Source organism: Cherax quadricarinatus, chromosome 5 (assembly GCF_038502225.1).
Source record: "Cherax quadricarinatus isolate ZL_2023a chromosome 5, ASM3850222v1, whole genome shotgun sequence".
In the NCBI taxonomy this organism is placed as follows: Eukaryota; Metazoa; Arthropoda; class Malacostraca; order Decapoda; family Parastacidae; genus Cherax; species Cherax quadricarinatus.
Genome location: NC_091296.1, coordinates 70560787 through 70585531, shown reverse-complemented (window position 1 = coordinate 70585531; position 24745 = coordinate 70560787). Strand labels below are relative to the sequence as shown.

Here is a 24745-nt window from a genome sequence, read left to right as displayed (position 1 = left end):
TGCCTAGTATGATCCAGTAGACATGCCTAGCATGAACCACTAGACCTGCCTAGTATGATCCAGTAGACATACCTAGCATGAGCCAGTAGACATGTCAACCATGAGCCAATAGACATGCCTAGCATGAGCCAATAGATATGCCTAGCATGAGTTTGTAGACTGTAACAGTAGACATGCCTAGCATGAGCCAGTAGACCTACCAAGCATGAGCCAATAGACCTGCCTAGCATGAGCCAGTAGACCTTCCTAGCATGAGCCAGTAGGCCTCCTGGTCTAGTCTAGGCCAGTAGGCCTCCCCCCCACGTGCATGACTGGCAGCCCTGCGCAAGGTGAGCCTCACTTGTGAACTTTAAATCTCCCGCCAGGTGCTGGCGCCATTTAAAACCAGCACAACAACACCCAGGGAGCTGCTGTACACACGTGCCCGTCCTCACATGTTAGTCACAGTGTGTTTTTCCAGCCACGGCACTGATTTTACGCAGCTGTAATAGCGGCAGGGAGAAGTCTACTGTGTCTGCGGGTGTTTGGTGTGGTTAAAACGAAAAAGAAAAGGGTTTTGTTGGGTAGTAAGTAATGCGGGGAGCTTCCCCTAGTGAGGCTTGATGCTCTGGAGCTCGTGATCCAGGGGTTGGGAGCTGCCCTCCTCTTCCTCAGTTATGAATGCAATTGCCTCCCATTCCTCCTCCAGGTACTGTATGACCCCTACAGGTTAAGCACTTCTGAGAGAGGCTACTAGAGCTTGACGTGAGAGACAGTTGGTTCATTGACGCTGCTCAGGGGCTCTTGGTCAAAGGAATTGGATCTGTGTTCCGGTACCCTAAATCGAGCCTGAATACTTAACCCTGCCATCACTGATTTTTTAGGGTTAATTTACACTGATAATTGTACATCTGTACCTGTGCTAAATAAAATTACTTAATTAGTATTGGCACTATTTTATTCATATTGGGTCCAGTGCATAACACAGCACTAAGCATTGATTTCCTCAGATATGCTGCATAACCTGAAGTACAGTAATTTTTTTGTTTTTGTTTTTTGGTAATATCTCCCAGAATTACAAATTTCACAAGAAATATGCAGCACTGTATGACCCCTGTGGGTTTAGTACTAAGTTATGATTATAATAATAATTCACAGGAAATAATTACTTATTCTGTGTTGTAAAATGTAAACTATGCACAAGTTCTACTGAGTACTGGTTGTAAACTTTAGTCAGATCTTCTAACTAGTAGTAATCTGATCTAAAATCAGGTCAAAAAATATATAAGTGTTAGCAGTAAGGAAGTGGATACAACATTGAATGTTGGCCCTTGTCAGAATTTGGACATTATTTTATTTTTTAATATACAAGCATGCTATACCGTGGCAGAATTAGTTACATTTTTTTTTTTTTTATTATCGCACTGGCCGATTCCCACCAAGGCAGGGTGGCCCGAAAAAGAAAAACTTTCACCATCATTCACTCTATCACTGTCTTGCCAGAAGAGTGCTTTACACTACAGTTTTTAAACTGCAACATTAACACACCTCCTTCAGAGTGCAGGCACTGTACTTCCCATCTCCAGGACTCAAGTCCGGCCTGCCAGTTTCTCTGAATCCCTTCATAAATGTTACTTTGCTCACACTCCAACAGCACGTCACGTATTAAAAACCATTTGTCTCCATTCACTCCTATCAAACACGCTCACGCATGCCTGCTGGAAGTCCAAGCCCCTCGCACACAAAACCTCCTTTACCCCCTCCCTCCAACCTTTCCTAGGCCGACCCCTACCCCGCCTTCCTTCCACTACAGACTGATACACTCTTGAAGTCACTCTGTTTCGCTTCATTCTCTCTACATGTCCGAACCACCACAACAACCCTTCTTCAGCCCTCTGGACAACAGTTTTGGTAATCTTGCACCTCCTCCTAACTTCCAAACTACGAATTCTCTGCATTATATTCACACCACACATTGCTCTCAGACATGACATCTCCACTGCCTCCAGCCTTTTCCTCGCTGCAACATTCATCACCCATGCTTCACACCCATATAAGAGCGTTGGTAAAACTATACTCTCATACATTCCCCTCTTTGCCTCCAAGGACAAAGTTCTTTGTCTCCACAGACTCCTAAGTGCACCACTAACCCTTTTCCCCTCATCAATTCTATGATTCACCTCATCTTTCATAGACCCATCCGCTGACACGTCCACTCCCAAATATCTGAATACATTCACCTCCTCCATACTCTCTCCCTCCAATCTGATATCCAGTCTTTCATCACCTAATCTTTTTGTTATCCTCATAACCTTACTCTTTCCTGTATTCACTTTTAATTTTCTTCTTTTGCACACCCTACCAAATTCATCCACCAATCTCTGCAACTTCTCTTCAGAATCTCCCAAGAGCACAGTGTCATCAGCAAAGAGCATCTGTGACAACTCCCACTTTGTGTGATTCTTTATCTTTTAACTCCACGCCTCTTGCCAAGACACTCACATTTACTTCTCTTACAACACCATCTATAAATATATTAAACAATCACGGTGACATCACACATCCTTGTCTAAGGCCTACTTTTACTGGGAAATAATTTCCCTCTTTCCTACATACTCTAACTTGAGCCTCACTATCCTCGTAAAAAAACTTCACTGCTTTCAGTAACCTACCTCCTACACCATACACCTGCAACATCTGCCACATTGCCCCCCTATCCACCCTGTCATACGCCTTTTCCAAATCCATAAATGCCACAAAGACCTCTTTAGCCTTATCTAAATACTGTTCACTTATGTGTTTCACTGTAAACACCTGGTCCACACACCCCCTACCTTTCCTAAAGCCTCCTTGTTCATCTGCTATCCTATTCTCCGTCTTACTCTTAATTCTTTCAATAATAACTCTACCATACACTTTACCAGGTATACTCAACAGACTTTTTTTTTTTTTTCTTATTATCACACCGGCCGATTCCCACCAAGGCAGGGTGGCCCGAAAAAGAAAAACTTTCACCATCATTCACTCCATCACTGTCTTGCCAGAAGGGTGCTTTACACTACAGTTTTTAAACTGCAACATTAACACCCCTCCTTCAGAGTGCAGGCACTGTACTTCCCATCTCCAGGACTCAAGTCCGGCCTGCCGGTTTCCCTGAATCCCTTCATAAATGTTACTTTGCTCACACTCCAACAGCACGTCAAGTATTAAAAACCATTTGTCTCCATTCACTCCTATCAAACACGCTCACGCATGCCTGCTGGAAGTCCAAGCCCCTCGCACACAAAACCTCCTTTACCCCCTCCCTCCAACCCTTCCTAGGCCGACCCCTACCCCGCCTTCCTTCCACTACAGACTGATACACTCTTGAAGTCATTCTGTTTCGCTCCATTCTCTTTACATGTACGAACCACCTCAACAACCCTTCCTCAGCCCTCTGGACAACAGTTTTGGTAATCCCGCACCTCCTCCTAACTTCCAAACTACGAATTCTCTGCATTATATTCACACCACACATTGCCCTCAGACATGACATCTCCACTGCCTCCAGCCTTCTCCTCGCTGCAACATTCATCACCCACGCTTCACACCCATATAAGAGCGTTGGTAAAACTATACTCTCATACATTCCCCTCTTTGCCTCCAAGGACAAAGTTCTTTGTATCCACAGACTCCTAAGTGCACCACTCACTCTTTTTCCCTCATCAATTCTATGATTCACCTCATCTTTCATAGACCCATCCGCTGACACGTCCACTCCCAAATATCTGAATACGTTCACCTCCTCCATACTCTCTCCCTCCAATCTGATATTCAATCTTTCATCACCTAATCTTTTTGTTATCCTCATAACCTTACTCTTTCCTGTATTCACCTTTAATTTTCTTCTTTTGCACACCCTACCAAATTCATCCACCAATCTCTGCAACTTCTCTTCAGAATCTCCCAAGAGCACAGTGTCATCAGCAAAGAGCAGCTGTGACAACTCCCACTTTGTGTGTGATTCTTTATCTTTTAACTCCACGCCTCTTGCCAAGACCCTCGCATTTACTTCTCTTACAACCCCATCTATAAATATATTAAACAACCACGGTGACATCACACATCCTTGTCTAAGGCCTACTTTTACTGGGAAAAAATTTCCCTCTTTCCTACATACTCTAACTTGAGCCTCACTATCCTCGTAAAAACTCTTCACTGCTTTCAGTAACCTACCTCCTACACCATACACTTGCAACATCTGCCACATTGCCCCCCTATCCACCCTGTCATACGCCTTTTCCAAATCCATAAATGCCACAAAGACCTCTTTAGCCTTATCTAAATACTGTTCACTTATATGTTTCACTGTAAACACCTGGTCCACACACCCCCTACCTTTCCTAAAGCCTCCTTGTTCATCTGCTATCCTATTCTCCGTCTTACTCTTAATTCTTTCAATTATAACTCTACCATACACTTTACCAGGTACACTCAACAGACTTATCCCCCTATAATTTTTGCACTCTCTTTTATCCCCTTTGCCTTTATACAAAGGAACTATGCATGCTCTCTGCCAATCCCTAGGTACCTTACCCTCTTCCATACATTTATTAAATAATTGCACCAACCACTCCAAAACTATATCCCCACCTGCTTTTAACATTTCTATCTTTATCCCATCAATCCCGGCTGCCTTACCCCCTTTCATTTTACCTACTGCCTCACGAACTTCCCCCACACTCACAACTGGCTCTTCCTCACTCCTACAAGATGTTATTCCTCCTTGCCCTATACACGAAATCACAGCTTCCCTATCTTCATCAACATTTAACAATTCCTCAAAATATTCCTTCCATCTTCCCAATACCTCTAACTCTCCATTTAATAACTCTCCTCTCCTATTTTTAACTGACAAATCCATTTGTTCTCTAGGCTTTCTTAACTTGTTAATCTCACTCCAAAACTTTTTCTTATTTTCAACAAAATTTGTTGATAACATCTCACCCACTCTCTCATTTGCTCTCTTTTTACATTGCTTCACCACTCTCTTAACTTCTCTCTTTTTCTCCATATACTCTTCCCTCCTTGCATCACTTCTACTTTGTAAAAACTTCTCATATGCTAACTTTTTCTGCTAACTTTATCCCCCTATAATTTTTGCACTCTGTTGTCCCCTTTGCCTTTGCATGCTCTCTGCCAATCCGTAGGTACCTTACCCTCTTCCATACATTTATTAAATAATTGCACCAACATCTTGTACCAATTAATTTGTTTTGGAAATATAGCATTTGCAAAATTCATTCCTAACAAGTTTAAAACTTTCGAAGGCCAGTATTGTTTAGTATTATCACACGATGCCTGGCAAATCACAGCAGATACTAACATTTACACATGCATTTCCACATAAATGATAATGGAACAGATTCTTATTGTGATACATGTAAACTCACTTTTTACAACTAAATTTTCTGTAAATTTGTCATGTTAGTAAGAGTATCTCCTGATTAATTTTCTGTTAAGTTATATGAGGTTTGGTGTGGTTACATTAGGTTCTGTTAGGTTATGTCCAGTTACGTTAGATTATGCTAAGTTTTTTCTGATTTGCACAACTTAAAATTATCTCCATAGCACTACCCACTTAATATTTGATAATTTAAATTATAATTATTGATAAACTCAGTAAACAAACATTAAATATTTCCTGGAGGTGGCTATTTGGCAGACTGACGTGTAGCAAACAGTTTATTAAAGGCTAGTTACATCTCAGTTGATAGCAACTGGTTTATAGGTAAATTTACATAAACATTCAAATGAACCTTTGACTGTCACAACCCCAATTCTGAAACTGTCTCCCTGTGTTGCAAAATATTAAAAAAAAAGTTGATTTTTTCTTAACAAAATTTTAGAAGTAATTTGCCGAGTGTTTTAAGCCTAAATTTTTTTTTTTTGCGACCAGTACTTATTGAGATATAGAGGCTTAAAGTTGGCAGAAAATGAGCCGTGTATGGCAACAGTGGTGAATGCCGCTCACCTGGTACACTTATATTTACGTACTCCCATTCGAAGGTTTCTTGTATTTTCCAATATTTTTTTTCCAAGTAACTCATGTGGCCTGTGAGACCAAAGTAAAGTGCATTGTACATATATACACTCATGCAACATAATAACCGCACAAACATTATTATCATTATATTGTTTACAAAACTTGTTTACAGAAACCAACAATACAAAAAATTTTTTATTGCTATTGTTCTATAATATATATACAAATGTACAATCACTGGTCATGTTCCTAGAAGTTCTGCAGCTTGTGGAACATTTTGAAACATGGTTTCATGCACAATGGTATTTTACACTCCTCACACACAAAATAAATGTGTCTGCATTTTTGTGGGCATTTTTTTGCATGTGCACAGACAAAACGCCTCGTCTGAGGAGTTTTCTTCAAAGTAGTAGCAGGCAGTTGTGTTAGGTAGTTATCCTAGGTAAATGGTGGTGTCATCATTCCTTTCTTCCTACCTTCCTAGATTTCTTCCTACCTTCCTTCCTATATTCCTTCCTTCCTTCCTACTTTCCTACCTACCTACATTTCTTCCTACCTTCCTTCCTACATTCATTCATTCCTTCTTTCCTACTTACCTTCCTTCTTTCCTATCTACCTTCCTCTCTCCCTACATTCCTTCCTTTCCTACCTACCTTCCTTCCTTCCTTCTTTCTTTCCTTCCTTCTTTCTTTCCTTCCTTCCTTTCATCTCATCCTTCCTTCCTTCATTCTGGTTTCTATAATATATATACACATATATAGTCACTGGACACTTTCCTAGAACTGCTGTTAGCTTCTGGAAGCTTGGTGTTGTGTGTCAGGGTGTGGCTGCTGTCAAAATGACAAATTATACCATCACTCACTACCCTTACTGCCTTTCAACACCCATGGGGTCCCATGCCTTCTTCCCCACCGTCCTTCCTTCTTTCCTTCCTTCCGTCCTTCCTTTCATTTTGTCCTTCCTTCTTTCCTTCCTTTCTTCTCGTCCTTCTGGATTTGTGATGGTGGACCTGTACTGTATTTTGAAGAGAGGTTACAAAGGTTGGTGAACGAATTTTGAGGGTTATCTAAAAGAAGGAAGTTAAAAGTGAACATAGGGAAAAGCAAAGTGATTAGGGTAACAAAAAATTATGTAATGAAAGATTGGAAGGAGGGAGTATTAACCCTTTGAGGGTCGACAGGCCCTCTCCGAAACTCGTTCTCAGGGTCGGCCAAATTTAAAAAAAAAAAAAAATTATTTTCTCTTATGAAAAGATAGAGAATCTTTTCCCAATCATAAAGACACCAAAAGTTTGAAATTTGATAGAAAACTTACGGAATTATGCTCTCGCAAAGTTAGTGGTCTCGGCGATGTTTACGCATCGGCGATTTTGCCCACTTTGAGCCCCATTTTCGCCCAATTTCACTGTACTAGTCGACAAAAAACATGAATATTTCGCTAGAACTCCATTTTTTCTATCGAATGGGTGCAAGAAACCACCCATTTATGAAATTCAACTATCCAGTACAGTGGTCAGAATTCAGCAATTTTGCCAATTTCACACAAATTTCAAAAGATGCCAATTTCCGAATAGGGTCCAGAATAAACAAGAAAGACATTCCTGGCACTAAAATGACATTTCCTCTAGTCATTAGTCACGTCTCAAGGCCCCTCTTATATTCTTTTGCTTTCCACTTTGAATTTTTATTCTCACAAAAAATATAAGATTTACTGTTATGCAGACTACTGCATTAGTGTAAAAAATGGTATAAATATTATTGGTGCACTTGTGAAAGAATATTAGACTTACCAGTTGACGTGTGTTGCACGCTTGGCACGATTTGTTTACTTTTGAAGTTTGGTAAAAATCGAACATTTCTGCTACTTTGAGCTCAATTTCAAGGCACCTTTCATTGTAAAACCAGTCAAAATCATCTCGATTTCTGTAATATGTCTTCCATTCTATAAAATGAGACCAAGAAAACTAGAATACAACAATAAATACCATACGAAAATACACTGCAAAGTCGCTGATTTATTCCAAAAAAATGGTCAAAGTTTTTTTTTTCTCATTATGCACTGGGTGCTGCAGGATTTTTTTTAGACTGTGCACACTGACCACACAGACCCATTCTTTCATATGAAGGCCTACCAGCTTTCTCCCACTAGATTTGAGGCCGCTAGAATTTATGCGTACTAGTACGTCAAAAACCCCTACGCGCAAGACGTACTAGTACGACCAAAACCCTCAAAGGGTTAAGGAAGTGAATGTGTTCAGATACATATTTGAAAGTGAACTCTTTGGCAGATGGGTCTATGAAAGACAAGGTAAAACATATAACTGATGAGAGGAAAAAGGATGGGCAGTGCATTGAGCCATCTGTGGAGACCAGGAACTTAATCTGTGGAGGCAAAAGGGGAAATGTATGAGAGTATAGTGGTACCAACACTTTTATGGATATGAAGCATGGGTTGTGAATGTTGCAGTGAGGAGCAGGCTGGAGGCAGTGATGTCATAGTTGAGGGCAGTGTGTGGTGTGAATATGTTGAGAATTTGTAGTTTGACGATTAGAAGATAGAGGGCTGGGGAGGGGTTGTTGAAGTGGTTTGAGCATTTAGAGAGGATGGAGCAAAATAGGATGATATGGAGGGTGTATCTGGAGGGAAGGCAGAGTAGGGGTCATCGTAGGAAAAATTGGAGGGAGGGGGGTAAAGTGGGGGTTGTATGTGAAGGACTTGTACATCCTACAGGCTTGTGTGATAGTGTTAAATAAAGAGCGAATGGAGGCAAGTGCTTTTAATTACTTGACGTGCTGTTGGAGAGTGAGAAGGTAACATTTGTGAAGGGATTCAGGAAAACCAATTAGCTGGATTTGAGTCCTGAAGGTGGGAAGTACAGGCTTGCACTCTGAAGGAGAGATGGGGATATTTGCACTGTGGAGTTAGTGATGAGTAAAGTTGTTTTTTTTTGGGTCACCCTGCCTCGATGGGAGATGGTCGGTGCGTAAAAAAAAAAATTGTTCTTATCTGGGTTACACATTTTTTATTCCCAAAAGCTCTGAATGATCTACATAGTTAAAGAGCATTTTTAAATTTCAAAACTACCTACCTACCTTCCTTTCTGGTTAAGCTGTGAATTACCTTCGGCACATTCTCCCCCCCCCTTGCAGTCTCTAATTTAGACTGACTTGTTACCTCTCTGATTTTTAAAAAATTTTGACTTCTGTTAGTCTCTTCTTTGGTGTTTGGCAAGCTTTATTTTTTTCCATGTTATCTTGTTCTTGAGTTTTGCCTCACTGCATTGTTCATTCACTTGTGGCTTCTTTCATTGTGCATGTCTTTGTAATTTCATTCTGATGACTGTCTACATCATTCTGTTTACTACAGTAGTAAAAGAAAGGATAATGAAATGAATGTTTAATATTTCAGGGTGTAAAAATGGTACGAGCAAGAGGAAATGCTAGAATGGATGCACAAGAGGTTAAAGTAAATGGAGAAGTATCTGAGCCTAAAGTATCTAAAGGTAGAGGTAGGAAACGGACACTTACGTCTAAGGCGCCACCTGAAACCAAAAAAATCAAAGGTAAGCATAATGTTGCTTAACATTACTGATGTACGGTTGAATGATGTGACATTCAAACTGAAGTACTGTACAAATTTATCTTCTCATATACTGCAGTATCATTTGTAAAGAATAATACACATGGATTACAATAAATTATTATTTGTGTTATTAAAACAAGGATTTATGGGATAGCTAATGGAATTGGTAATTGCTGATGAAATTCAAAGCCACATTGAATGATGAAGAATTAAGACACTATAGAAGAAACGTTTCACCACACAGTGGCTTCATCAGTCTTATACAAAGCAGGAAGGTATAAGGAGAGGAGGAGTTTGAGGTAATCAGTCCCTCAGCCTGGAGTCGATGTGTTCAGTCCATCAATCTTGTAGAAAGTACAGCACAGGGCCATAGTGGCTTATATACTGTAGTCGGGTGAGATGAAGCAAGAGGAGGCGGGGTCAAAGTGGAACCATCCACTAGTCTAAGTAGGTCTTCATCCAAAGATTGGACAAGTTTTGAAGAATTCTTTGTATCAAGATCCCATGATGATGCAGTGTCTGACAGATATGATGAATGGTTTTGAAAACCGACAAGTTGAAGAGTTAAGACACTTATGCAACACATTGTTGGTTTACAAAACTGATTTTCTCTTTGCTTGATGCATGGCTGACTGATAGGCAACATAGTTTTTGTTAATAGGGAGAAATCAGAATGGGTGTACCACAAGGGTCAGTATTGGAAGCCATCTCCCACTGAGATAGTGACCTGAATGAAAAACTTTTATGATCGCTCCGTCACTGTCTTGCCAGAGATGTGCCGGTATTAGTTCAAAACTACAAATATTGCCACCCACACAAGTAATATGCTGCCTTCAAGAAGGAACTGGACAGAATACTTAGTCGGTACCTGATCAGCCGGGCTGTGGTTCATATGTTGGACTATATGCAGCCAGTAGTAACAGCCTGGTTGATCAGGTTCTGATCCAGTGGGAGGCCTGGTCCACTGGGTAACCCCCAGAACACTCCAGTGTGACCCCCTCCTTTGGAGTGTAAGTGTTTTACTTCCCACCTCCAGTGCTCAAGTTTGGCTAACCAGTTTTCCTGAATCCCTTCATAAATTTTACTTTGCTTACACTCCAAAATCACAATCTGTAAAACTTAATTTCTCTGAGAAGATTGTTATTACTTGTTACCTGGCCTGTTGTGTTGGTTACTGGTTGTCAAAGGCACTTGCTGATAATGTGTGTGAGCATGAGTAACCTCTCACAATTGTGAAGTAGTGTTAATGTTGATATTTTTTTAGGTGCATGTGTAATACATCCTCTCCTCACTTAACGATGGAGTTTCGTTCCTAAGACCATGTCATTAAACGAATTTGTCGCTAAGTGAAGAGCATACTATAATGCTAGTGAGTTTGTGTCAGCCGTCTTTGATATTGTTTTAATGTCACCTTTGCACCATTTATAACATTTCTGGTGTATTTTTAAATGTTTATACAGTAGTGTACTGTATATTGAAACAGAATAGAGGAAATCAGCCCTATTATACATTATTTAGGTATGAATACTGGTCAGAGAGCCTGTCGTAAGTCCGAGGCGTCGGTTAACGAGTACGTCACTAAGTGAGGAGAGGCTGTATTAATATTTTAAAAAGTACCGGCTGGTGTTGACTTTTTTCACCTATATCAATACTGTAAAAGTTGTCAATACCCACTGCTGCCAATACCAATACTTTGGTACATCCCTAGTAATTATGAATCTAGATCACAAGGTTTTAGATGTGAATAAGACACAAGTGCAGCACTGGGAAATTTATGATGGAAATATTTTGCTCTCTGGAAGCATTGTCAGTCCAATATAGACTGAGAAAAACAGTATATTTAGGTTGAAGAAGGTCAGGTGTAAAGCATGTGGATGCTTGTAGTCTGGAGAGATTTTTTTTTTCATGTTGTCCGCCTCCCACCAAGGCAGGGTGACCCAAAAAAAAAGAAAGAAAATCCCCAAAAAGAAAACACTTTCATCATTCTACACTTTCACCTCACACATAATCACTGTTTTTGCAGAGGTGCTCAGAATACAACAGTTTAGAAGCATACACATATAAAGATACACAACATATCCCTCCAAACTGCCAATATCCCAAACCCCTCCTTTAAAGTGCAGGCATTGTACTTCCCATTTCCAGGACTCAAGTCCGGCTATATAAAAATAACTGGTTTCCCTGAATCCCTTCACTAAATATTACCCTGCTCATGCTCCAACAGCTCATCAGGTCCCAAATATCATATCTAACACACTCATGGACACTTGCTGCAAGTCCAAGCCCCTCGCCCACAAAACAACCTTTACCCCCTCCCTCCAACTTTTTCGATGACGACCCCTACCCCGCCTTCCTTACCCTACAGATTTATACACTGTCCATGTCATTCTGCTTTGATCCATTCTTTCTAAATGACCAAACCACCTCAACAACCCCTCTTCAGCCCTCTGACTAATACTGTACTTTTATGAACTCCACACCTCCTAATTTCCACACCCGAATTTTCTGCATAATATTCACACCACACATTGCCCTTAGACAGGACATCTCCACTGCCTCGAACCGCCTCTTCGCTGCAGCATTTACAACCGAAGCTTCATACCCATATAAGAGTGTTGGTACTACTATACTTTCGTAGATTCCCTTCTTTGCCTCCATAGATAACGTTTTTTGTCTCCACATATACCTCAGTGCACCACTCGCCTTTTTTCCTTCATCAATACTATGGTTAACCTCATCCTTCATAAATCCGTCTGCTGACACGTCAACTCCCAAATATCTGAAAACATAAACTTCTTTTACTCTCCATATACTCTACTCTTCGTAAAACACTTCTGCTTTGTAAAAACCTCTCATAAGCTACCTTTTTCTCTTTTATCACACCCTTTACTTCATTCCACCAATCACTTCTCTTTCCTCCTGCACCCACCCTCCTATAACCACAAACTTCTGCCACACATTCTAATACTGCATTTTTAAAACTATTCCAACCCTCTTCAACCCCTCCACTACTCATACTTGCACCAGCCCACCTCTCTGCCGATAGTTGCGTATATCTCACCCGAACTTCCTCCTCCCTTAGTTTATACACTTTCACCTCCCTCTCACTTGTTGTTGTCATTTTCCTCTTGTCCCATCTACCTCTTACTTTAACTGTAGCTACTACTAAATAATGATCCGATATATCAGTTGCCCCTCTATAAATGTGTACATCCTGGAGCCTACCCATCAACCTTTTATCCATCAATACATAATCTAATTAACTACTTTCATTACGTGCTCTATCATACCTTGTATATTTATTTATCCTCTTTTTCATAAAATATGTATTACTTATTACCAAACCTCTTTCTACACATAGATCAATTAAAGGCTCCCCATTTTCATTTATCCCTCCCACCCCAAATTTACCTACTACTCCCTCCACAACATTTTTGCCCACTTTAACATTGAAATCCCCAACCACAAGTACTCTTACACTTGGTTCAAAACTCCCCACGCATTCACTCAATATTTCCCAAAATCTCTCTCCCTCCTCTTCACTTCTATCTTCTCCAAGTGCATATACACGTACTATAACCCACTTTCCACATCCAACCTTTATTTTACTCTACATAATCCTTGATTATATAGTCTGAAAATCTCCCCATGAATGGATACTAACATTCCAATCTTACTGATAGCTGTTTGGTAAATATATATGGAACCAAAATATCATGGGGATTTGTAATGGATTCTAGGTTCAAAAGGTGTACAATTATCATTGGATAGCTCACAATGCATTAAAGTCTAGAAGAATTTTAATTAACTAAATAATAAACACATTTTGCCTATTAGGAAGGGGGTATAAAATTAAATGTTTTATTTTTAAATAATTTAAATAATTAAAGAGGTCATTGTAACAGATCTAATAAAACATTAATCTCATATGAAAATATCCTTGAAAAAAATATAAAAAACCTAAGAGCTATCCCTAATATAACTAATCCAAACAGTGAAGCTTTTTGCATTCCAAGGCTTGCAACCATACCTATGCCTTTTCGGTTCCTGGAATCTCTGGTAGCAAAAACTTCAGCAATCCTTCCTAGTTGTCCCGATTCCCCACATCCACACGTAAACACACGACCATCATGAGCCAGCATTGCCAGGTGATTGTTGCCTGATGAGATCTTTATAACAGCAATGTCACTTAAAATTTGTCTAGGTGTTTTCTGTAAATGCCCTTTATCTAAGAATCCTAAGGGACCATTGTTATCCTGAAAAAAAAAATGTATACAATGGAAGAGACTGGTGTATAAATTAGGCCAAATTACTAAAACAAGTCTATTAAAATAAACCTTCGATATAATAGACTAACAGTAGGGGGAGGGATTATTCTCCGAGTGTCCATTGGGTTATTCTCCGAGTGTCTACTAAATCAGAATAATGTAAGAGCAATACAGGTCCTCCATCACAAATCCGGTATCATTCGGAAATGTAGTGTGCCAGATTACTGAGTTTGCCGGATTACAGAGTGGTTAGGCTAGAATACACATCCAGCCTTTATTTTACTCCACATAATCCTTGAATTAATACATTTATAATCCCTCTTTTCCTGCCATAGCTTATCCTTCAACATCATTGCTACTCCTTCTTTAGCTCTAACTCTATTTGAAACCCCTGACCTAATGCCATTTATTCTTCTCCACTGAAACTCTCCCACCCCCTTCAGCTTTGTTTCACTTAAAGCCAGGGCATCCAGCTTCTTCTCATTCATAACATCCACAATCATCTCTCTTATCATCTGTGCAACATCCACGCACATTCAGACATCCCACTCGGACAATTTTTTATTCTTTTTAGTAATTATTACAGGAAAAGGGGTTACTAGCCCATTGTTCCCGGCATTTTAGTTGACTTTTACAACATGCATGGCTTACGGAGGAAAGATTCTTATTCCTCTTCCCCATGGATATAAAAGGAAAAGTAATAAGAACAAGAACTATTAAGATAAACTAAAAAAAAAACTCAGATGAGTATGTATAAATAAACATGTACATGCATGTGTAGTGTGACCTAAGTGTAAGTAGGAGTAGCAAGACGTACCTGTAATCTTGCATATTTATGAGACAGACAAAAGACACCAGCAATCCTACCATCATGTAAAACAATTACAGGCTTTTGTTTCACACTCACTTGGCAGGACGTTAGTACCTCCCTGAGTGGTTGCTGTCTACCAGGAACTATTCAAGGTCACCTGATTACTGTATTTTCTTAGGGTAATATTAATTTAGCCAAGATTCCAAACAAGGTAAACTGCCAGTGTTCTAGTTGACTATTGGATGTGAGAATTGATGCTTACTCCAACACTTTTGTTTTTATGAGTGTTTTTCTTAATCCTTAAACTACCACATTTGTTGATCAATGGGTATGCATATACTGCCACACACAGATTCAAGTTTAAATTCTAGCGCCCTCAAAATGGCCACAATTGCGAATGTTAGGCCTGTTCAGGATAAAGTAGGCCTATGTCATTGGTGTGTGCACCTACAAAACAAAAATTCCTATGCCACGCAAGGCATTGTGGGAACAGTTTGCCTGAATGTACCATACCAACATGTCTCATCATTGACATCCCCTCGCTCCAGGGACTACAGTGGAGCCTTGGTACTCAAACGGCTCCACACTCGAACAATTCGGCATTCGAACGTTTTGTTCTGTTAACAAATTGCTTAGTAGTCGACTGCTCGGCACTCTACCAAACAAACACGACCTGCCAGAACTTCACTGTAAACCATTTCATGTTTCTTTGCATTTTTTAGTATTTTTTTTATATTGTATAAATAAGTCACCATGGGGCCTAAGAGGGTTAGTAATAGCCAACCATAAAGAATATTGGTTGAGAAAAATTTATTCTGTACCCGAACAACCTTCTGGAACCAATTAAGTTCAAATGCCGAGGTTCCACTATATTGGTCATTTGCTATTTGGCCAGACTGATTCTGGAGTTGTATGAATATGATAGTGCTGCTGTCACTACAGATGCCCCATCGAACAGTATGTACCAAGCAAACTCAAATGCTTTGGTGTCAAATTGTTTGTCATAGTAACTTCGAGACTTGTTTTGTCATTGATGTTAACATGTACACAGGAAGCACAACACGCAAAGATACTGAAGAGTTACTAAGAATCTCAGGTGATATTGTCAAGAAAATGATGGAAGTAAATGGTACAGACATATGTGAAACAGTTGGGACAACAAGGAAGCTCATGCCAAAAATAAGGACACTAAATAAGAAAAAAAAAATGCAGGTATTTGTTGATGACGACGTCATCAACAAATACCTGCATTGTGTTAATCATTGGCATGATTAACGCAGTGTGACAGTCTTGACAACTATTCTCAAAAGATGGGCAGGAAAAACAGAAATACAGGTGGAGACATTGAAAAACTAATTGCAGTGATTGATTACACAAGTAATATGCATTTGATAGACAGATGATGATGTTATGCTGGATGCATACAATATGTACCTGATGAAGACTGGCAATAGACCAACCTACCAGAAATTTAAAGTCGTTGTTCATTCTCTGTATTGTATTGACAAATCTCCCAGTGAGAGAAATATTTCATGATAAATGCCCTAGTGCTGTTCTTTTGCCTTATTTATATACTTGTTGGTACAGCATTTGATACCACTTTGACGAATATAAAAAAAAATTAGTTATACTGTAATTATTTTTGTAGGTCTTTAGTTTGGAAAGCTCTGTTTATTTAACTTAGCAAAGTAGATTCCTGGTGTACATGGTCCTCACTGTAAATGTATGCATTGCTACATCAGCAACAACAGCATTTTCCTGTCATATCTGCCTGGCAGTAAAAATGATGCACAACCTTTTGGCACAGTTATGAGGCAAAGCACACACATTCCTTAGTGCTTTTCTTTTGCAAGCTGGTGGTTAACCCCTTGACTGTCGCAACCCCCAATCCTGAGGTGTCTTCTGGTGTCGCAAAATTTCAGAAAAAAAAAATTATTTTTTCTGAAATGATAGAGAATCTTTTCCTGATTGTAATGACACCAAAAAAAAAAAAAAAAAAAATTTGATGGAAAACTGGCGGAATTACGCTCTCACAAAGTTAGCGACCTCGGTGATATTTATAAATCGGCGATTTCGCCAACTTTGAGCCCTATTTTCAGCTAATTCCATTGTTCCAGTCAACCAAACTCATAGCTATTTCTTTAGAACTCCGTTTTTTCTATCGATTGAGTACAAGAAAATGCCCATTTACCGATTTCAACTACCCAATAACTTGATCAGAAATTTGCAATTTGGCCAATTTCATGAAAATTAAAAAATATGACAATTTCAAAATAAGGTCCAGAATGATGCAGACATTCCTGGCTCTAAAATAACATTTTCTTTGTTGATCAGTCACGTCACCAGGCCCCTCTGATATTACTCTTGCTTTCTATTTTGCATTTTTATTCAAACAAAAAATAGAAGATTTACTGTTATGCAGACTACTGCAATATTGTAATAATTGTATAAATAATGTCAACCCATTCATGACTGAATATTAGAATAGCTAGTTTAACATTTATTGGACAGTGACATAATTTGTTTACTTTTGAGCATTGGCAAAAATCAAACATTTCCCCTACTTGAGCTCCATTTCCAGGTTCTTTTTATAGTAAAACCAATCAAAATCACCTCTATTTCTATAATGTGTTTTCCATTCTGTCCAATGAGACCAAGAAAACGAGAATACAACCATAAATACTATACGAAAATACACCACAAAGTCGGCATTTTAATTAAAAAACTTTTTTTTTTTTTTTCATTATGCACTGTGTGCTCCAGGATTTTTTTTATATGATGCACACTGACCACACAGACCCATTCTCTCACATGTGGGCCTACCAGCTTTCTCCTGATTGATTTGAAGCTGCTAGAATTTATGGGTATATATACGTCAAACACGGTACCTCGTAAGACGTATATATACGACCGAAGCAGTCAAAGGGTTAAACAAGGTACTTTTTTGAACTGAGTAGAATAAGAATAGGTTTAACTTTAATGAGACTGGGACATGTAATTAGATATATTTTTTTCTGTATGCCTGGAAAACTTTGTGATTTGCATTCTGCTATGCACTACGATCATGAGTACTTTTGATTATATTGATAGTGTGCTGTAATTGAAAGATTTTGAAGTTTTCTTATTTCTCCTGTTATTCCTTCATATGTTTACAGATGCCATTGGTGAAAAGCACAAAACTTGCAGAGATTTTTGCTTTCTACTGTGATGTCAATCTGATTTCATATTGTTTTTTACACAGTGACCTTAGAAGCCCCAAATGTGGAAAATGGTGTGGTGCTCACAGTTGGCATGGGTGACGTTGGCCAACTTGGATTAGGCCCAGACGTTGAGGAGAAGACTCGACCAGCTGTTGTACCTGCTCTTAGTGACATTGTTGCTATTGCAGCAGGTGGCCTTCATTCAGTATTTTTGGATACGGCTGGCAAGGTGGGAATCTCTTGTTACTAATTGTGCTAAGTTGTTTATTGTATAAGCAGTATATTACAGTTTTTCCATGCAGCATATGCTGGTAATTTTTTCTGTTGTGTCTAGTTGAGATCATATACAGTGGTACCTTGACTTACGAGTTTAATTCGTTCTGTAACCGAGCTCATAACTCAGTTTCCTTTTTTTTTTTTTTTTTTTTGTTTTTTCAACAAGTTGGCCGTCTCCCACCAAGGCAGGGTGACCCAAAAAAGAAAGAAAATCCCCCAAAAGAAAATAATTTCATCATCATTCAACACTTTCATCACACTCACACATTATCACTGTTTTTGCAGAGGTGCTCAGAATACAACAGTTTAGAAGCATATACCTATAAAGATACACAACATATCCCTCCAAACTTCCAATACCCCAAACCCCTCCTTTAAAGTGCAGGCATTGTACTTCCCATTTCCAGGACTCAAGTCCGACTATATGAAAATAACCGGTTTCCCTGAATCCCTTCACTAAATATTACCCTGCTCACACTCCAACAGATCGTCAGGTCCCAAGTACCATTCGTCTCCATTCACTCCTATCTAATACGCTCTTGCACGCTTGCTGGAAGTCCAAGCTCCTCGCCCACAAAACCTCCTTTACCCCCTCTCTCCAACCCTTTCGAGGATGACCCCTACCCCGCCTTCCTTCCCCTATAGATTTATATGCTTTCCATGTCATTCTACTTTGATCCATTCTCTCTAAATGACCAAACCACCTCAACAACCCCTCTTCTGCCCTCTGACTAATACTTTTATTAACTCCACACCTTTTCCTAATTTCCACACTCCGAATTTTCTGCATAATACAGTGGACCCCCGGTTAACGATATTTTTTCACTCCATAAGTATGTTCAGGTGCCAGTACTGACCGAATTTATTCCCATAAGGAATATTGTGAAGTAGATTAGTCCATTTTAGACCCCCAAACATACACGTACAAACGCACTTACATAAATACACTTACATAATTGGTCGCATTCGGAGGTAATCGTTATGCGGGGGTCCACTGTATTTACACCACACATTGCCCTTAGACAGGACATCTTCACTGCTTCCAACCGTCTCCTCGCTGCTGCATTTACCACCCAAGCTTCACATCCATATAAGAGTGTTGGTACTACTATACTTTCATACATTCCCTTCTTTGCCTCCATAGATAAAGTTTTTTGACTCCACATATACCTCAATGCACCACTCACCTTTTTTCCCTCATCAATTCTATGATTAATCTCATCCTTCATAAATCCATCCGCCGACACGTCAACTCCCAAGCCCCTGAAAACATTCACTTCTTCCATACTCCTCCTCCCCAATTTGATATCCAATTTTTCTTTATCTAAATCATATGATACCCTCATCACCTTACTCTTTTCTATGTTCACTTTCAACTTTCTACCTTTACACGCATTCCCAAACTCATCCACTAACCTTTGCAATTTTTCTTTAGAATCTCCCATAAGCACAGTATCATCAGCAAAAAGTAACTGTGTCAATTCCCATTTTGAATTTGATTCCCCATAATTTAATCCCACCCCTCTCCCGAACACCCTAGCATTTACTTCTTTTACAACCCCATCTGTAAATATATTAAATAACCATGGTGACATTACACATCCCTGTCTAAGACCTACTTTTACCGGGAAGTAGTCTCCCTCTCTTCTACACACCCTAACCTGAGCCTCACTATCCTCATAAAAACTCTTTACAGCATTTAGTAACTTACCACCTATTCCATATACTACTTGCAGCATCTGCCACATTGCTCCTCTTTCCACTCTATCATATGCCTTTTCTAAATCCATAAATATAATAAAAACTTCCCTACCTTTATCTAAATACTGTTCACATATATGCTTCAATGCAAACACTTGATCTACACATCCCCTACCCACTCTGAAACCTGCTTGCTCATCCTCAATCCTACATTCTGTCTTACCTCTAATTCTTTCAATTATAACCCTACCGTACACTTTTCCTGGTATACACAGTAAACTTATTCCTCTATAATTTTTACAATCTCTTTTGTCCCCTTTTCCTTTATATAAAGGGACTATACATGCTCTCCGCCAATCCCTAGGTACCTTCACCTCTTTCATACATTTATTAAACAAAAGTACCAACCACTCCAACACTATATACCCTCCTGCTTTTAACATTTCTGTCATGATCCCATCAGTTCCAGCTGCTTTACCCCCTTTCATTCTACATAATGCCTCGCGTACCTCCCCTACACTTACATTCTGCTCTTCTTCACTCCTAAAAGATGGTATACCTCCCTGGCCACTGCATGAAATTACTGCCTCCCTTTCTTCCTCAACATTTAAAAGTTCCTCAAAATATTCTTGCCATCTTCCTAATACCTCCCTCTCCCCATCTACTAACTCCCCTACTCTGTTTTTAACTGACAAATCCATACTTTCCCTAGGCTTTCTTAAATTGTTTAACTCCAAAAATTTTTCTTATTTTCATTAAAATTTCTTGACAGTGCCTCTCCCACTCCTTCATCTGCTCTCCTTTTGCACTCTCTCACCACTCTCTTCACCTTTCTTTTACTCTCCATATACTCTGCTCTTCTTATAACACTTATGCTTTGTAAAAACCACTCATAAGCTACCTTTTTCTCTTTTATCACACACTTTACTTCATCATTCCACCAATCACTCCTATTTCCTCCTGCCCCCACCCTCCTATAACTACAAACTTCTGCCCCACATTCTAATACTGCATTTTTAAAACTATTCCAAACCTCTTCAACCCCCCCACTACTCATCTTTGCACTAGCCCACCTTTCTGCCAATAGTCGCTTATATCTCACCCGAACTTCCTCCTCTCTTAGTTTATACACTTTCACCTCTCTCTTACTTGTTGTTGCCACCTTTGTCTTTTCCCATCTACCTCTTACTCTAACTGTAGCTACAACTAAATAATGATCCGATATATCAGTTGCCTCTCTATAAACATGTATATCCTGAAGCCTACCCATCATCCTTTTATCCACCAATACATAATCTAACAAACTACTTTCATTACGTGCTACATCATACCTTGTATATTTATTTATCCTCTTTTTCATAAAATTTGTATTACTTATTACCAAATCTCTTTCTACACATAGCTCAATTAAAGGCTCCCCATTTACATTTATCCCTGGCACCCCAGATTTACCTACTACTCCCTCCATAACATTTTTACCCACTTAACCCTTTCAGGGTCCAAGGCCCAAATCTGGAGTCACGCACCAGTGTCCAAGAATTTTCAAAAAAAAAATTTGTTATTTTTTCTTATGAAATCGTAGAGAATCTTTTTGTGAAGGTAATAAAACAAAAAGTACGAAATTTGGTGGAAAATTGACGAAATTATGCTCTCGCGAATTTTGATGTGTCAGCGATATTTACGAATCGGCGATTTTGCCGACTTTGACTCCCATTTTAGGCCAATTACATTATTCCAATCAACCAAATTCTTAGCTATTTCACTAGTATTACTTCTATTCTATCGATTGAGCACAAGAAATCGCCAAGTCAACTGTTTCAACTACAAAATAAAGTGATCGGAAATTGTTAATTTGGCCAATTTAACACAAAGTTCAAAATATTCCAATTTCAAAATAGGGTCCAGAATAAACAATGTAGGCATTCCTGGCACTAAACTAACATTTCCTCTGTTCATTAGTTATATTTTGAGGCTTTACAAATAAATTCCATTTTGATTTTTTATTCACATAATGAATTTTTATTCACACCAAAAAATAGAAGATTTACTGTTATGCAATACTGTAATAATTGTATAAATATCATCACCATATTTGTGAATGTATATTAGACCCACCAGCTGACGTGTATTAGACGTGTGAGGTCGTTTGTTTACTCTTGAATATCGGCAAAAATTTAACATTTCCGCTACTTTGAGCTCAGTTTCAAGCCATTTCCAGTGCTAAAACCAATCAAAATCATCTCTATTTCTGTAATATGTCTTCCATTCTATCAAATGAGACCAAGAAATCGCAAATACAACTATAAAAAACATGCGAAAAAACACTGCAAAGTTGCTGTTTTAATCGAAAAATCATGATTTCAGTTTTTTTCTCTCATTATACACAGTGTGCTGCAGGATCTGTTTTATGTGGTGCACACATACCACATAGATGTATTCTCTCATATCTAGGCCCAAATGTACCACTCACAGTTTATCAGAGTGAGCTGAGCTCATGGCGTAGATCTACGGTTTGGACACTCACCGTAAAGCCGTAGATCTACGGGACGGACCCTGAAAGGGTTAAGCATTGAAATCCCCAACCACCATTACTCTCTCACTTGATTCAAAACTCCCCACGCATTCACTCAACATTTCCCAAAATCTCTCTCTCTCCTCTACACTTCTCTCTTCTCCAGGTGCATACACGCTTACTATAACCCACTTTTCACATCCAATCTTTATTTTACTCCACATAATCCTAGAATTAATACATTTATAGTCCCACTTTTCCTGCCATAGCTTATCCTTCAACATTATTGCTATTCGTTCTTTAGCTCTAACTCTATTTGAAACCTCTGACCTAATCCCATTTATTCCTCTCCATTGAAAGTCTCCTTGTATGTATATCAAATCAATTTTCCTTGTTGAAACTAACTGAAATGCAATTAATCTGTTCCAGCCCCCGAAAAACCACCCCATTTTTTTTTTTAACAAGTCGGCCGTCTCCCACCGAGGCAGGGTGATCCCAGAAAAGAAAGAAAATTCCCCAAAATAAAATATTTTCATCATCATTCAACACTTTCACCTCATACATAATCACTGTTTTTGCAGGGGTGCTCAGAACACAACAGCTTAGAAGCATATACCTATAAAGATACACAACATATCCTTCCAAACTGCCAATATCCCAAACCCCTCCTTTAGAGTGCAGGCATTGTATTTCCCATTTCCAGGACTCAAGTCCGGCTATATAAAAATAACCGGTTTCCCTGATTCCCTTCACTAAATATTACCCTGCTCACACTCCAACAGATCGTCAGGTCCCAAATACCATTCGTCTCCATTCACTCCTATCTAACACACTCACGCACGCTTGCTGGAAGTCCAAGCCCCTCGCCCACAAAACCTCGTTTACCCCCTCCCTCCAACCTTTTCGAGAACGACCCCTACCCCGCCTTCCTTCCCCTACAGATTTATACGTTCTCCATGTCATTCTACTTTGATCCTTTCTCTCTAAATGACCAAACCACCTCAACAACCCCTCCAGCCCTCTGATTAATACTTTTATTAACTCCACACCTTCTCCTAATTTCCACACTCCGAATTTTGTGCATAATATTTGCACCACACATTGCCCTTAGACAGGATATCTCAACTGCCTCCTCACTGCTGCATTCACAACCCAAGCGTCACACCCATATAAGAGTGAGTGTTGGTACTACTATACTTTCATACATTCCCTTCTTTGCCTCCATAGATAACGTTTTTTGTCTCCAAATATTCCTCAACGCACCACTCACCTTTTTTCCCTCATCAGTTCTATGATTAACCTCATCCTTCATAAATCCATCTGCCGACACGTCAACTCCCAAGTATCTGAAAACATTCACTTCTTCCATACTCCTCCTCCCCAATTTGATATCCAATTTTTCTTTATCTAAATCATTTGGTACCCTCATCACCTTACTCTATTCTGTGTTCACTTTCAACTTTCTACCTTTACACACATTCCCAAACTCATCCACTAACCTTTGCAATTTTTCTTTAGAATCTTCCATGAGCACAGTATCATCAGCAAAAAGCAACTGTGTCAATTCTCATTTTGTATTTGATTCCTCATTATTTAATTCCACCCCTCTCCCGAACACCCTAGCTTTTACTTCTTTTACAACCCCATCTATAAATATATTAAACAACCATGGTGATATTACACATCCCTGTCTAAGACCTACTTTTATTGGGAAGTAGTCTCCCTCTCTTCTACATACCCTAACCTGAGCCTCACTGTCCTCATAAAAGCTCTTTACAGCATTTAGTAACTTACCACCTATCTGCTTAATTAAAGGCTCCCCATTTACATTGACCCCTTGCCCCCAAAGTTTACCTACTATTCCCTCCATAGTATTTTTACCCACTTTAGCATTGAAATCCCCATCCACCATTACTCTCACACTTGGTTCAAAACTCCCCACGCATTCACTCAACCTTTCCCAAAATCTTTCTCTCTCCTCAACACTTCTCTCTTCTCCAGGTGCATATACACTTACTATAACCCACTTTTCACATCCAACCTTTATTTTACTCCACGTGATCCTTGAGTTAATACATTTGTAGTCCCTCTTTTCCTGCCATAACTTATCCTTCAACATTATTGCTACTCTTTCTTTAGCTCTAACTCTATTTGAAACCCCTGATCTAATCCTATTTATTCTTCTTCACAGAAACTCTCCTACCCCCTTCAGCTTTGTTTCACTTAAAGCCAGGACATCCAGCTTCTTCTCATTCATAACATCCACAATCATCTCTTTCTTATCATTTGCACAACATCCACGCACATTCAGGCTTCCAACTTCGACAATTTTCTTCTTCTTATTCTTTTTAGCAATTTATTACAGGAAAAGGGGTTACTAGCCCATTGTTC

At 39.2% G+C, this 24745-nt stretch overlaps 1 protein-coding gene across 3 annotated transcripts in view; it reads left to right on the top strand.

The window, feature by feature from the left end:
• Positions 1-349: 349 nt before the first annotated feature.
• The window catches only part of LOC128684988 (regulator of chromosome condensation-like), a 59508-nt gene continuing 35112 nt past the window's right edge, over positions 350-24745 (top strand). For all 3 annotated transcript variants that reach the window (XM_070103877.1, XM_070103871.1, XM_070103873.1), the window contains exons 1-3: positions 350-436; positions 9413-9566; positions 17907-18094. In XM_070103877.1, coding sequence (XP_069959978.1) covers positions 9422-9566; positions 17907-18094 — 333 coding nt within the window. In that variant the 5' untranslated portion in view covers positions 350-436; positions 9413-9421. The remainder of the gene's footprint in view (positions 437-9412; positions 9567-17906; positions 18095-24745) is intronic.